The 15,878-nt window shown below is 37.1% G+C and overlaps 1 protein-coding gene across 7 annotated transcripts in view; it reads left to right on the forward strand.

The window, feature by feature from the left end:
* The first annotated feature begins 78 nt into the window (after positions 1-78).
* Positions 79-15,878, forward strand: part of KIAA0586 (KIAA0586 ortholog) — a 123,136-nt gene continuing 107,336 nt past the window's right edge. For 4 of the 7 annotated variants that reach the window (XM_025392612.1, XM_025392613.1, XM_025392614.1 and 1 more), the window contains exons 1-4: positions 79-871; positions 1,777-1,847; positions 3,068-3,137; positions 4,825-4,894. In XM_025392612.1, coding sequence (XP_025248397.1) covers positions 673-871; positions 1,777-1,847; positions 3,068-3,137; positions 4,825-4,894 — 410 coding nt within the window. In that variant the 5' untranslated portion in view covers positions 79-672. Of the gene's footprint in view, positions 872-1,776; positions 1,848-3,067; positions 3,138-4,824; positions 4,895-15,480; positions 15,581-15,878 lie in introns of those variants that run through there. The other 3 variants (XM_025392616.1, XM_025392611.1, XM_025392617.1) reach the window with 3 other exon arrangements.

Below are 15,878 nucleotides of genomic sequence, written 5' to 3' on the forward strand. Positions count from 1 at the left end.
AGCACCAGCGAGCGCTTAGCGTTCTGGTTGGATGTTTTGGGTGAGTTTGTTGGCGCGCATGCGTGTTGTGTCTCAAGGGCGGGTTTGAAGGGAAGTGGGTGTTGACCTGCGGGCAACTGAAGTTGTTGTCGGATTATATCCGTGACTGCACGGGTCTCTGGCGTCCTGGAGACACGTAGGGATGAATTTATGTTTCCGACGATTGCATCTGGAGGGGTGTGTAAGACTCTGTGGCTGAAGAAAGCTATTACGCTTCTTATGTGGGTCATTATTTTAAAAATAGCATTTCGGTTTTATCTACTTGACTGCCTCTTAACAAATTTTAAGCCCTCCTCTACATCTGTTTGGTTTTGCCCTACCAGCTCTGGGATTGGGGAGTGCACTGTTAATGGTTATTGTTGCTCCTGTGGCCATTCTCTTGGCATCCCCACTTTCACATTTTGGCGTGGTGTATTAATAGACTAAGTGGGATTAATGGGTAAATAGGACTTTATAGTCATCTCTAATCCTGGATTCAATACCAAAATTTAAATTTTCAGCTTTGTGGATGTTCTATTTCGACATTTTGAGAACAGTTCATTGCAAAGAGGTGAAAATGTTGTTCTGAAGTCTTAAGGACACAGAGAAAGTTTTTCCGTCCATAAGTGTGGGACTTGTTTTGTGAACAACAATATGAAAGGCTCTGAGGTCAGCTTGGAGAAGAAAAAAAGGATTAAGATGCCAGCGAAGAGACTTCGTGAGGTAGTTTCTCAAAATCATGGAGATCATTTGGTTTTGCTGAAAGATGAGTTGCCCTGTGTTCCTCCGGCATTGTCTGCAAATAAACGTCTTCCTGTTGGAACGGGGACTAGCTTGAATGGAACATCATGTGGTATGTGATTCCATGTAATTTTTCAACCAGTTTTAGTTTAGTAAATCTTTAGTCCTTATTTGTTTAAATTCCCAGACGTAAGATATAAGTCTAGTTTGTACAGATGTTTGAAAACTGACCCTGTTTCCCGGGAAAATGGCCAGGAAGCCTATAAAATGTTTGAATAGATCTAATGAATGAAACTTTAACGTCTCCTGTTGTGCTTTTTTTTTTTTTTTTTTTTTTTTGGCATTGACTTTTGCATATTGTTTTTGTTTATATCTATGGTGGATACACTTAACTTGTATAATGTGCTTTATTTTCCCCGCTAGTGTTTTTTATAGTTTTCCCCCAAAGTAGTACTTTTTACCTAATGCACTACTTTCTGTTAATAGTGGGAAAAACAGGACTTCTGCCAGTTGATGGCTTCTATATTCCAATTCACTTAATCTGTCTAAACCTCAGTGAAAATAAGGATAACATATGCTTTACCCACTTCGCTGCTAATTGTGAGGATCAAGTTAATGAATATGTGAGCAAAAACAGCAAAATGCTTTTATAATGCTGCTTTTTAGGGGATACAGCGGTGACACTCAAATAGTCCTGCTGTTAAATTAGACCTTTACATCGTATACGTATTTCTACCCATAGATTGTCCACATCCAATAGTGTATGGTTATATTTTAAAATATTTCATGCTTATCTCACTTTATTGTCAGTGCCGAACCTTATTTTCCCAAATATCAACTGTAAAAGCCTTCATTCAGATATGTTTAAATACATTTTCTTAACTTTCTTTGCACGCAAATTGGCCTTCCAACGTCTGCATTATATGGAGTTTATAGGTCTTGAATCATGCCTATACAGTTTCTAAAGCTAAGGATCTGATTTTAAAATCACTAAAATCTATTCCTTTGTTTTGTTAGGTTCATCAGACTTAACTTCTGCTAGAAATTGTCACCAGCCTCTAAAAGAAAATCCCATGGTGTCAGAAAGTGTAAGCAAAAGGATTCTTAATTATGCTCACATTAAAATTTTCAGTGTTGTCAAATAATGTATTCTTAAATTATGTTTGATTAGCAACATGCCTTGTTTTTATTTAAATATCACTTACCAAACCAATGTTTTATATACTACAATTGTGACTTTGAATGGTGTTTGAGACATTAAACAAAAGGCCTTCCCTAGTATCAAAAATACCCATTATTAAAATAATGGCCGCTGAAAGAGATTTGATAACTGAAAAGAAGCTCTCTTACTATTCAGGGAAAAGGTGTTAAGCCCAGAGACTTAACATATTTTTAGGTAAAAGAAAAGGAACAACTAACAGTACAATTTTCTTTAACATGAGGTGTGCTTGCATGTCATTCTAACACATGTGAGGTGTTTTGGTTTTTTTTAGAAGAGAGGTTCTTTAAGAATAACATGAAATTATCATCTTTATAATGCCAAATGTATTTGATAAATATAATGTTTTGGTTATGAGATCTAATTAGACTTTGATAGCTAATCATAGTGTTGACCTATGTATTGTCAGTTTAATAAGTCTGTATAATGAGAGTTTCACAATATACTATTTTGAAAATTGAAGCAGGTAAACTAATAATTCAATTAAAACTATATGACAATTTTGTCAAAAGCTCACAGTTTATACATTTTGTATAATTTTGTGCTGTACTTGGTCCCTATGTAAATGCCTAGATTTTGGAGTGGTTTTTTGTTGGTGTTGTTTTGTCTTTTTTTTTTTCTTTTAAGCAGGCCTTATTTAATGATATCTAAACTTTTCAAATGTATGGATACACTGTTATTGTATAATTGAGGATAAATCTGTGATCTTCATGATATTGTGCCATCCTTATCTACTCCATTTGACTCACAGTGAGTCAGATTTTTACGTTTCACTGAAGCAACTGAGATGTTAAATGACTTGCTCTGCTAGAATTGGTATACTGGTTTGAGTCTGAATCTCAGTGCTACATTCGCTTGCTGCTTCATTTACTCATTCATTTGCTTGTCTGATAGTGTGTTACTCACCCATTCAACAAATCTTTGAGTAGCTTTAAGGTATATCAGCATTGCGTGGTGATGGAAATGAAGTATATGAAATACACAGTCCTGCCCTCCCAGAACACAGTAGTCGCATAGCTAGTAAATGGTTCTTGATAAATAATAAATCCGAAGTTTATTTATCCTATTTCTTCCTTTCATATCCCAAAGGATTTTTCTAAAGACGTTGCAGTGCAAGTGTTGCCTTTGGATAAAATAGAAGAGAACAACAACCAAAAAGGTAAAAGAATAATATTGATTTTTTTATTGTTATAAAATATACTTAACATAAAGTTTACCACTTTAGCTATTTTAAAATGTACAGTTCTGTGACGGTAAGTACATTCACATTGTTGTACAGTCATCATCACCTTTCATATCCAGAGCTTTGTCATCTCTCCCGACTCTACCCATTAAACACTAACTGCTCATTTTTTGTCCCCTCAGCCCTGGGCATCCTACTTTTTGTCTCTATGAATTTGACTACCCTAGGTACCTTATATAAGTAGAATCATATAGTATTTGACCTTTTGTGACTGGCTTATTTCACTTAGCATAATGTTTTCAAGGTTCATCCATGTTTTAGCATGTGTCAGAATTTTCTTCTTAAGGGTAGAATTTATTTTTAAGCATTTATTACATAGTCTTACAGTTTTTATTATTTTCATTTTAAATTAGTTTTTCTTCCCAAATTAAGCTATTCCTAGAATCTGTAAAATCCAGAATAAGGTTTGCAATGGTGAAGGTTATCTTGTTATTACCAATCTATTGCATAGGTTTAGTATTACGTATGTTTATAATTTTTTTTTTTTTGAGACAGAGTCTCCCTCTGTTGTCCAGGCTGGAGTGCAGTGGCGTGATCTCGGCTCACTGCAACCTCCGGCTCCCAGATTCAAGCAATTCTTCTGCCTTAGCCTCCTGAGTAGCTGGGATTACAGGTGCACGCCACCACACCCAGCTAATTTTTTTTTTTTTTTTTTTTTTTTTTTTGTAGAGACAGGGTTTCACCATGTTGACCAGGCTGGTCTGAAACTCCTGACGTCAAGTGATTTGCCTATCTCAGCCTCCTAAAGTGCTGGAAATACAGGGCCACCGTGTCTGACCCCATATGAATTTTAAAATAGTTTTTTCTAATTCTTTGAAAAATGATGTTGGTAATTCGATAGGAATTACATTGAATCTGTAGATGTCTTTGGGCAGTATGGTCACTTTAATGATATTGATTTTTCCAATTCATGAGCATGGAATGTTTTCCACTTGTTTGTGTCATCTGTGATTTTTTTTCATCAGTGTTTTGTAGTTCCCCTTGTAGAGATCTTTCACCTTCTTGATTAAATGTATTCCTAGGAATTTTATGTTTTGTGTGCCACTATTGTAAATGGCATTGAGTTCTTGATTTGATTCTCAGCTTGAACATTATTAGTGTATAGAAACGCTACTGATTTTTGTACATTGATTTTGTATCCTGAAACTTTACGTAAGTCATTTATCAGATCTAGGGGCATTTTGGAGGAATCTTTAGGGTTTTCTCGGTATAGGACCATGTCATCAGTGAACAGAGATAATTGGACTTCCTCTTTTACTTTTTGGATGCCTTTTATTTCTTTCTCTGTCTGATTGCTCTGGCTGAGACTTCCACTACTATGCTGAAAAGAGTGGTGAGAGTGGGCATCCTTGTCTTGTTCTAGTTCTTAGGGGGAATGTGTTCAACTTTTGCCCATTCAGTATGATGTTGGCTGTGGGTTTGGAATTACGAGGATTATATTATTACTTAATCACTTAATTTGTTCCTTGTCCTTTTCAATTGTGGAGTGCTATGGCTGAGTTCCTAAACATTCTTTTAGTTAAAAAAGATTTTTTTAGTAGCTTATTAAAATTTAACAAATATTCAGGAATTTAATATATATTTTTGTGTCTTGATTTTGCAGCAAATGACATCTTCATTTCTCAGTATACAGTGGGACAGAAAGATGCTCTCAGAACAGTTTTAAAGCAAAAGTAAGTTTCATTTACAGAAAATAATTGGACCATTTCTTATGTTTAAAATCAGCTTCATTTGTACTTTGGACATATGAAAAACTGTCTTTTCACTATGTGAAATATATATTGTGTGATGATATGTATAAAGCGTTTCTCATGGTGCTAGACACATTTAAAATACTCAGTAGCAGTTAGCAGTTGTTATTATGGAAGTGCTATGGTATTAACTCATTTAACACACCTATAAAATAGATTTCATTACTATCCCAATTTTATAGAATCCCCATTTTCTTTTATTTATTTATTTATTTAGAGATGGAGTCTCACATCGCCCAGGCTGGAGTGCAGTGGCATGATCTCGGCTCACTGCAACCTCCGCCTCCCAGCTTCAGGGGATTCTCCTGCCTCAGTCTCCCGAGTAGCTGGGATTACAGGCACCTGCCATTATGCTGAGCTAATTTTTGTATATTTCTAGAGATGGGGTTTCACCATGTTGGCCAGGCTGGTCTTGAACTCCTGGCCTCAGGTGATTCACCTGTCTCAGCCCCACAAAGTGCTGGGGTTACAGGAGTGAGCCACCACGCCCGGCCAGAATCCCCATTTTATAGATAAGGAAACTAAGGCATTGGGAGATTGAGAGATTGATTTTCCCAAGGTCCAGGTTGTTACTGGACTGGGATTTGAATGTGCAAGTCTGCCTTTAGAGCCATCTCTCTTAACCACTTTACTATACTGCTTATAGCAGTGCTCAATAGTTCCTTATACATAATACTTATTATTTATTATCGGAAGACATTTAGACTTTTCCTGGTCAAAATCTCAGAAAGAGATGAGTTTAGCACCTGGATGCAGTGAAGAGAGACCATGGTTACTCCGCCTAAATGCCCCCTCCCAACTTTATCTTAAACACCAATGAAATCTAAAACTAACCTTCACAACAGCACATGAGAAACATGAAGGAAGAACAAATTCACTAGTCTGGAGGCAATTAATATTATCTTTATCATATTCCTAGGCTACATGTATTCTACTCCTGAACCAGAGCACTGCAGAAGGCCCCTTAGGAAACAGAAAAAAATTTTACTTACTTTTGAATTCTCATTTTCTTCAAAAGGAAATTATATATTAGTTCTGCAAATGGAAAATCTGTATTGTTTAGAATACGTTTAAAAATAAATATACAGGCCAGGTGTGGTGGCTCACACCTATAATCCCAGCATTTTGGGAGGCTGAAGTGGGTGGATCACTTGAGCCGAGGAGTTTGAGACCAGCCTGGACAACATGGCAAAACCCCATCTGTACCCAAAAAATATACAAAAATTAGCCAGGCGTGGTGACATGCACCTGTAATCCCAATAACTTGGGAGGCAGGAGGTAGGAGGATTTCTTGAGCCTGGGAGGCAGAGCACGGTGCAGTGAGCTGAGATGGTGCCACTCGCACCACTGCACTCCAGCCTGGGCAACAGAGCTAGACCTGTCTCAAATAAATTAATTAAATAACTATACAACTATTAAAATACAACATTTATTCTTTTTCCACCAACAGTTTTCCATGGTATACATATTATGTTCTGGGAAGCACCAGAATAACAAAAAAAATAATACTACCACTAAATTGCAAAGGTATAATCTGAGCCAGCCAGAGTTTCACAGCTGGTTCTTTGGTCCTATCAGGTTTTTACTACTTATATTTGTTCACACTAAAATTCTCAATACATAATATAGCAGTTAGGAGAGGCATTTGGATGGTAAATTATATCAGAAGGTTTCTAAATATATAAGAAAAAGCCCTAGTGATGGCATGGTCTTATCTGTCATCTTCTCTACTTGAACTAAAAATTGCAGATTACATCTGACTCAGTTGGATAGAAAGCAATCACCACTTCTATCCAGCAGACCCTTAGTGGACGAAGTAGCTGCTTGCAACCACAATAGGGACTTTATAAACTTCCCTTCCAGTCAGAACTCTCAGAACTAAAATTTCTCAGAACTTTCAAATCTGAGAGGGAGAAGTTGTTAATAAACAAGTGGACAGTGAGAGAAAATTGCAAACACTGCCTCTTTTATCTGTTGCTAGATCTCTCCCTAACTAATGATGAATGAACGTAATTTTTTTTTTTTTTTTTTTTTTGAGATAGAGTCTTGCACTGTCACCCAGGCTGGAGTGCAGTGGCGTAGTCTGGGCTCACTGCAACACCCCCCCTCCCAGGTTCACGCCGTTCTCCTGCCTCAGCCTCCTGAGTAGCTGGGACTACAGGTGCCCGCCACCATGCCTGGCTAATTTTTTGCATTTTTAGTAGAGATGGGGTTTCACTGTGTTAGCCAGGATGGTCTCGATCTCCTGACCTCATGATCTGCCTGCCTCAGCCTCCCAAAGTGTTGGGATTACAGGCGTGAGCCACCATGCCCGGCCCTGAACAGAATTTTTTAAAAGACAAAACAACTAAGGAGGCTCTATGGGAAAGTAATTGCAATGTAGAGAATAATAACTGAATCAAACTATAGAAATGACTCTCATGTCTAATTATGTCCCAAGAGATATACCTTTAAAATGAAGCAGGCTGAAAATAAAAATACAACAAAAGTATTTTGAGGAGAAAACAAATAAAAAGAAATAAGAATTAGCAATATTAATTCTAGTTGAAGTAAAATTCAAGGCGTATCTGCTAAATAGACTAAATAGGACCAATTTTTTGGGCAAAGTTAATTTTTTAGTTAGTTTTAAAAATCTTTAATGTAGCCAGGTGCGGTGACTCACGCCTGTAATCACAGCACTTTGGGAGGCTGAGGCGGGCAGATCACCGGTTCAGGAGATCGAGATCAGCCTGGCCAACACAGCGAAACCCCGTCTCTACTAAAAATACAAAAAACTAGCTGGGCTTGGTGGCATGTACCTGTAGTCCCAACTACTCGGGAGGCTGAGGCAGGAGAGTCACTTGAACCTGGGAGGCAGAGGTTGCAGTGAGCAGAGATTGTGCCACTGTACTCCAGCTTGGGGGACAGAGTGGGACTCTGTCTCAAAAACAAAACAAAACAAAAACTTAATAAATAATAAATGTAAAGAGTTTTAAAAAATCAAATACTATGAAAAGCTTATAATGAAAAACCACCATCTTCTACCCCACTATTTCCTTAACCACTAGGCCTATTCCCCAGTGGCAGCCGCTTTTAATTCTTTTACCTCTTTCCTCTGAGAGGTGATTTCATAAATCAAAGTAATATGCTTACAGTACTATTTTTGATTTATTAAATTTAAGTCAAGCACAGTGGCACATACCTGCAATCCTCTCTACTTGAGAGACGGAGGCAGGAGGGTCGCTTGAGCTCAGGAGTTTATATACAGCTGGGGCAACATGGTGAGACCCCCTTCTCTTAAAAAAAAAAAAATCTGTCTATACTGGGTTGTGAAAAAATACAAAAAACAACAACAACGAATAAACGTAGACTGCACTTATTCTACTATGATAAGCTTTAGCTGTCTTAAGTTACTTTTTCTCCCTTTCTCTAATTATAATTACTCTGTATTGATTTATGTAACAGCCATAAACGTAAAAAACTTTTTTACTTTATAAAGTTTCAATGTTTACACAAGTAGAGAGGATAATTTTTTGAACTCCCATGTTCTCATAGCTTAGCTTCAATTATTAGCATTTTGTTTCATTCATAACCACCCCGCATACCCATGAATTATTATAAAACAAATCCCAGAAGTCATTTCATTTTATCTTTACATATTTTAATATACGTACCTGAAAGATAATTTTTTGAAAAGGTATTGCCATAATGCTACTATCATACTGAAACATAATAATTAATAATTTCTTAATATTATAAAATATTGAGTCAGTATTCAAGTTTCTGTCACTGTCTCATAATTTTTTTATGGTTACTTTTTGTTTTGTTTTGGGATTGGTTTTTGTTTTTGTTTTTTGAGACAAGGTTTCAAACTCTTATCACCCACAGTGGAGTGCAGTGATTGTAGTTCACTGCAACCTCAAACTTCAGGCTCAGGCAGTCTTCCTCCCTCGGCCTCCTGAGTAGCTGGGACTACAGGTATGCACCACCATGCCTGGCTAATTTTTTTTTTTATGTTTTGTAGAGACTGGCCTCACGGTGTTGCCCAGGCTGGTCTGGAACTGCTGGGCTCAAGTGATCCACAGCCTTGGCCACCCAAAGTGCTGGGATTACAGGCGTGAGCCACGGCACCCTGTGGTTAATTTAATTTTGCATTAGAATCTAAGGAAGAGCCACACTTTACATTTGAATGATATGTCTCTTAAGTTTTTTTGTTTGTTTGTTTTTGTTTTTTTAAGACAAAGTCTCACTCTGTTGCCTAGGCTGGAGTGCAGTGATGCAATCTTGGCTCACTGCAACTTCCACCTCCTGGGTTCAAACAATTCTCCTGCCTCAGCCTCCTGAGTAGCTGGGATTACAGGCATGCACTACCATGCCTAGCTATTTTTTTGTAGTTTTAATAGAGATGAGGTTTCACCATGTTGATTAGGCTGGTCTCAAACTCCTGACCTCAGGTGATCCCGCCCACCTCGGCCTCCCAAAGTGCTGGGATTACAGGTGTGAGCTACCATGCTGAGCCTTCAGTTTGTTTTAATTTACAGATTTACCCTCATTTTGTTTTCCTTATAATTTATTTGTCTTAAGAAATTTTCTACCTTCTGGATTTTGCTGAATGTATCCTTTTTTTGTCTTTAATATGTTTCTCTCAACCTTGAATTTCTGTCAAGTGGCAAGAATGCTTGATAGGTGATGTTATATACTTCCTGTGTAATACATCAGGATACATAGATGTCTGATTATATCTCTTATTGTGAAATTAGGATTGATCTGTTAATACACCACCTTTTTGTATCAGATTACAGCATATGGAAATTTGAGGACAGAGTCTAAACAGTCAATTTTAGAAATTTAGCAGGAAAATAATTTCTCATAAAAGCTAAAGGAAGCTGGGCATGGTGTCTCATTCCTGTAGTCTTAGCACTTTGGGAGTCCAAGACAGGAGGATTACTTGAGCGCAGCAGTTTGAGACCAGTCTGGGCCATATAGCAAAATTTTTTTCGTTAGCTGGGTATGGTAGCATGTGCCTGTAGTCCCAGGTACTTGGGAGGCTGAGGTGGAAGGATCACTCGGGCCTGGGAGTTTGAGGCTGCCGTGAGCCATGTTCATTCCATTATACTCCAGCCTGGGTGACAGAATGAGACCCCGTCTCAACAGAAAAATAGAGTGACAGACAGTCAGACAGATGCTGAATGATAGGAAAAAAAAGCAGGGAAAGCAGAAGAAATCAAGTATATCAGATAAAAGAAAACATAAAACACAGTAGAATGTTTTCAACTAGTTCTAGAAGTATGTCAGTGTAGTAAGCAAATCCTAGACAAGTCAGAAAATTAGTGAGAAAATGTATGTTGTAAATAAAAAGAGGGCATAATGATAGAAGGTATTAAGAATACTGTGTATTAAGAATACTGTGTACTTGAATGCTACAAATTAAGAAATCTAGATGAAAGAAATAACTCACCAAAAATAACCATATAACTAAGAAGATTTTAGTAGACCAGTTACTGGGAAATAAATTGAAAAAAAAAAAAACCTTCAAAGAGCAATCTCCAAAGCAGTCATGATTTTCTTTGAGTTCTTGAAAAATTTTAAGAAACAGATTATGATCATGCTATATATTCTGCTCCAGAGCAATGAAAAGCAAAGAATGCCACTCATGTCATTTTATGATGCTAACTTAGCCCAAGTATCCATACCTAACATTAGTTCCATCAGAGATATTTTCGTCATACTATTGTAATTTAAACAAACGTAGTTCTTGAAATACAATAACTAAACCTAATACTATTCTAATAGTTAAAGAAAAAGATACAATTGTATTGATATATCATTACTATAAATAAGTTATGAGTAAATTATATCTTATCGTATGTTAAAAGATAATACACAATGATTAAGTAGAGTTTAGCCCAGGAATGCAGCAATGTTTTAAAAATGGTAATAGCAAATTCTGTTGTAATGCTTATGCACCAGGCACTGTTCTCTGCACTTTTTTAGTTTATTTTTGTTTTACTTTTTGTTTTTTATTTTGTTGAGACAGGATCTCGCTCTGTCACCCAGCCTGGAGTTCAGGGGCAGGTTCACAGTTCACTTCAGCCTTGACCTCCCAGACTCAAGTAATCCTCCCACCTGAGGTCCCCCTAACCCCACCCCAGAGTAGCTAGGACTACAGGCATTTGCGTTTTTACTTTTTGTAGATATAGGGTCTCACTATATTACCCAGGCTGGTGTCAAACTCCTGGGCATAAGAAGTCCTGCCTCAGCCTTTGAAAGTGTTTGAATTACAGGCATGAGCCAACATACCTGGCTGCACTTCTTACATACTACTTAATCTTTACGAAAACCTGGCATGTCTAATAACGTTTCAAGCTTACAAATAAGGAATAGAAGGGTTTAAGTCACCCATGCAGTCTGTCTCCAGAGATAGTGCTCTTAACTATTGCACCACTATAATAATTCATGATCTATTACTATATTTATATCATTTGATCAAATAAGAAAGTATATGTGACAGGCACTACAGTCACATTTAGTGACATTTTATGCCCATATCTTCTTAATTTTTTTATTTTTTAAATTGACAAATAATTGTACATATTTGTAGGGTACATAGTGCTGTACTTATAATGTGTAGTGATCAGATCATCATAATTAGCATATCCATCATCTGAAACATTTATCATTTCTTTGTGTTAGGAACCCTCAATATCCTCCTTTTAGCTATTTGAAACCATGTAACACATTATCCTTAACTATACTCATCTTACTATAGTCATTCCTCCTATCTAGCTGTAGCATATTCCTGACTTATTCCTCCTATGTAGCTGTAATTTTGTATCCTTTCACAAATCTCTCCATATGCCTCCCTTCCATACCCATTTTATACTCAGTCACCACACACACACACATAATACCCACAAACTTCTTTAAGAATAGAATGATACATTCTTTTTTTTTTTGAGATGGAGTTTCACTCTTGTCACCCAGGCTGGAGTGCAATGGTGTGATCTTGGCTCACTGCAACCTCCGCCTCCTGAGTTCAAGTGATTCTCCTGCCTCAGCCTCCTTAGTAACTGGTATTACAGGCATGTGTCACCACGCACAGCTGATTTTTTGTGTTTTTAGTAGAGACGGGGTTTCACCACATTGGCTAGGCTGGTCTCAAACTCCTGACTTCAGGTGATCTGCCCACCTTGGCCTTCTAAAGTGCTGGGATTACAGGCTTGACCCGTCATGCCCAGCCAGAATGATACATTCTTAACGTGAAGGACGATGTTTATTGTAAACCTATAGTCAATACCCTGTTTAACAGTAAAATTGGGAACAGGACAAGATGTCCATTATTTTTTAAACTTAATTTGGAAGCCTTAGTTGGAGCAGTTAGATAAGAAAATGAAATCAGGTATGGATATTGAAAAAGAGGAGACAAAGTTATAATTTATAGAAAATATTGTGTATTCAGAATATCCAAGAGACCACTAACTCAGAAATTTTTACACTAATGAAAGTTCAGGAAGGTGACCAGATAATCAGCATATTATTCAGTCATAAAATGGAATAACAATTACCATAGCAATGTCCCCATGCCCCCCCAAAAAAAGTTGGAAATACTCATAACCAGAAGTCTATAGAATCTATCTGAAGAAGTATGAAATTTTTTCAAGGGAAATAACCAAAGGCTAAGGTAAATTAAGAGACTCAACATGGTCTTGGATGGGAAGACTAAGCACTGTAAAAATATAAGTTATAACAAAATTAGCATATGTTTTGCTGTGGTCAGTCTTAAAATTTTTTGTTATTTTGAGAATAAGTGGTAGACGTAAATTGGAAACGTAATTCTAAAACTTACCTGGAAGAACATACTGTTGAGAAAAAAATGTGTGTGCCTGTGTGTATACTGTATGTATATATTTATGCTATATGTGTGTGTATACATACACACAAAATTAAGAATACATCCATATAGAATACATTCAGTTTGGAATAGCTAAGATGAATTTGGAAAAGCAAAAACAAAAATGGAATGATGGAGAACTTGCCTTAATTGATATTATAATGTACTCTAAAGCCTTAGAGGAATGAAGAATCTGGCCAGTGTGTCTAGAACAAGGGGAGAACTCCCTTATGTGTGACTGGAGAGATAAGCAAGGGACTAGGTTATGAACTCCTGTAAAGGAATTTGGTCATTAATGTAAGATAAATGGCAAATCATTTAAAAGTTTTAAAGAATTAGATATATTTCTTAAAATACTCCGGTAGCCATATGAAAAAATGGATTGGAAGAGGGCTAGACTATAGTCCAGCAAATGAATTGGCTCTGGAGTTTTCAGGGAGGAGTGAATTAGATTGGTCCTGAATACACTGGGAAGTGGTGGTATGATAGTGGGAATCATGCTCAGTTGGAGAGGAAAAGACAAATTTGGAAGATGATTAGAAGATTGAATTGACAGGAATTGTTAATTAGATACGAAGGTAAGGAAGGCACTAAGGTTGAATCCCAGATTTTTGGCTTTCACGGATACATGGTCAGTAGTATATTCATTGAGAAAGGAAATTCTTGTGGCGAATAGCTTATTCTGGGCATGGTCAAGGGTTTGAGGTTCCTATGAGAAATGTGGGTAAGAAATGTTCAGGAAAAAATGGAATATAAAGGTCAAGTTGCCAAGCGGTGGCTCATGCCTATAATCCCAGCACTTTGGGAGGTCAAGGTGGGAGAATGGCTTGAGCCTAGGAGTTTGAGATCACCCTGGGCAACATAGCAAGACCCCATCTCTAAAAACAATAAATTAGCCACACAGGGTGGCATGTGCTTGTACTCCTCACTACTTGGGAGGCTGAGGCAGGAGGATCAGTTGAGCCTAGGAGGTCGAGGCTGCAGTGAGCTGTGGTTGTGCTACTATACTACATCGTGGGTGACAGTGAGATCCTGTCTCGAAAAAATTAAAAAGGCCAAGTTCACAAAAGGGATCTAAGCTGGAAATTAAGATGCAGAAGTCATCATTATGTAAGTGGCAGTCTTAAGTCTAAGCTCTGGGAATAGTTGAAGTGATTCAATGAGGTTAGATAGTGAAAAGAAAGATGGCTAGGGCTGGATGGACTCTGAGAATACCAAACATTGAAGGAGTATGTGGAGAAAGCAAGCTAGCTTCTAAATGCTGCTCAGAAAGTTTGGCCAGAGATGTAAGGGTATGGTGTTAACAAAGCCAAGGGGAATTAGGTTCCAAGTGTGATGTGCTGCTCCGAGGTAATGAAAGGGAAGGACCGAAAAATGTACACTGAATTGAGCAAGCAGGGTTCTTAGTGGCCTTGGTGAGAATAGTTGCAGCACAGCACTGGGATATTCAGTGGATTTAAGAATAAAGAAAAACTGGCTAAAAAAGAAGACTATAATGAAATAATTACTTCTTAATGGTAGGGTTATGTGCATTTTTTTGACATTTATATTTCATAGCTCTTTATATTTGCCACATTGAGCATTTATTAATTTAATAATTGAAAAAATAAAATTTAAAAGCCTATAAAGAAATTTATGTCTAGCCTTATAATGTTGTTTCTCTTGTTGGGCAAAGGTAAGTCACTTTCAGACTTTAGGCAGAAACCTTAAAGATAAGGAATTCCTGAATTATATTTTCATACTCTACCCCTCAATCAGTTAAATATATATATTGAGCAGTTACTACACACCTAATCCTTTGTTAGTTGCTGTTTGCTATGAAAGAAGTCCCGCTACCATTCCCAACCCCGGAGGAATTAGTGATTAATTACATTCAATATATTATTAAATTGTCCCGTACAGATATGTAAACCCTGGGGTGGCTGAGTAGCAAGCCTCCATTGATAGGTAGTAAATGCAAAAGGAGTTAATGAAGGGAGGGATCAAGAGGAAGTGTTAGAAGAACAGACTTCTTGAAGAAGGTAATACTTGCATTGCACCTTAAAGGAGGAGAAGGATGTAATAGGGTGAGAGAGCAGAGTGAGGACAAGCGTGGAGTCACTTGTGGGCGTGACATGGTATGTGTAGTTAGTGAGGACAGCCTTGTGTATGGAAAGCTAAACAGAGGAAATTAGCCAATTCAGTTGTTTTTAAGGAATAATTTTAGATTTTTGAATGGTGACATATGTGTAGGAAGCTTCTAAGCAAGTAGAAACTGGAAGAATGGAATAGTTAGTAATGGATGATGAAACTTTACAGTTGAGAGAGAAAAGTGAGAAGAGAAAAGTGCCAAACTGAGAGAAAAAGCTCTGGTGTCATGGTAAGACCTCTGGGAATTGGGCCCTAACTCTACCACTTAATAAATAGTTCTATGACAATGATCAAGTAAATCCTGTTACCTCTGTGGACTGCCATTTCTTCATCTGTAAAATTAGGAAATTAGGATATCCTGTGACCTCTGTGGACTGCAATTTTTTCATCTATAAAATTAGGAAATTAGGATGGTTGACCTGTAAGTTTCTCCCAGCTCTATAATTCTGTGACACTCTTCATGCAATTGTGATGAAATAATTGACAACACTTTATGACTCAATTGGATATGAGAAGGTAAGCAAGTAGAGAAGTCAAGGTGACTTCAACATTTTGAGACTGAGAGAAAAATGTTATTCTTAGTAGAAATGGGGAAATATCAAAGAGGAGTAAGTTTAATAGTTCTGTAATGCTTTTAAAAGTCAAGGGGGAAGTCCAGCAGCTGGAGATGGAACATACTGCTAACGATTTTGCTTAGGCTTTCTTAGGGACTCTTCAGTTTTGTCAGTGGTTCCTTTCATTGTTGTCTTTGAGACCACATATCAAGCAAATTGAGTAGCCTTCTTTTTTCTTTTAGTATTTAATTAAATGCCTTATTGCAAATATGTATCTATTTACTGGACTTGTTTTTGTTTCAGGGTCTTTTTTTATTTTTAATTTTTGATTTTTTTTTTTTTTTTTTTTTTT

This window comes from Theropithecus gelada, chromosome 7b (genome assembly GCF_003255815.1).
Source record: "Theropithecus gelada isolate Dixy chromosome 7b, Tgel_1.0, whole genome shotgun sequence".
Taxonomy (NCBI): domain Eukaryota; kingdom Metazoa; phylum Chordata; class Mammalia; order Primates; family Cercopithecidae; genus Theropithecus; species Theropithecus gelada.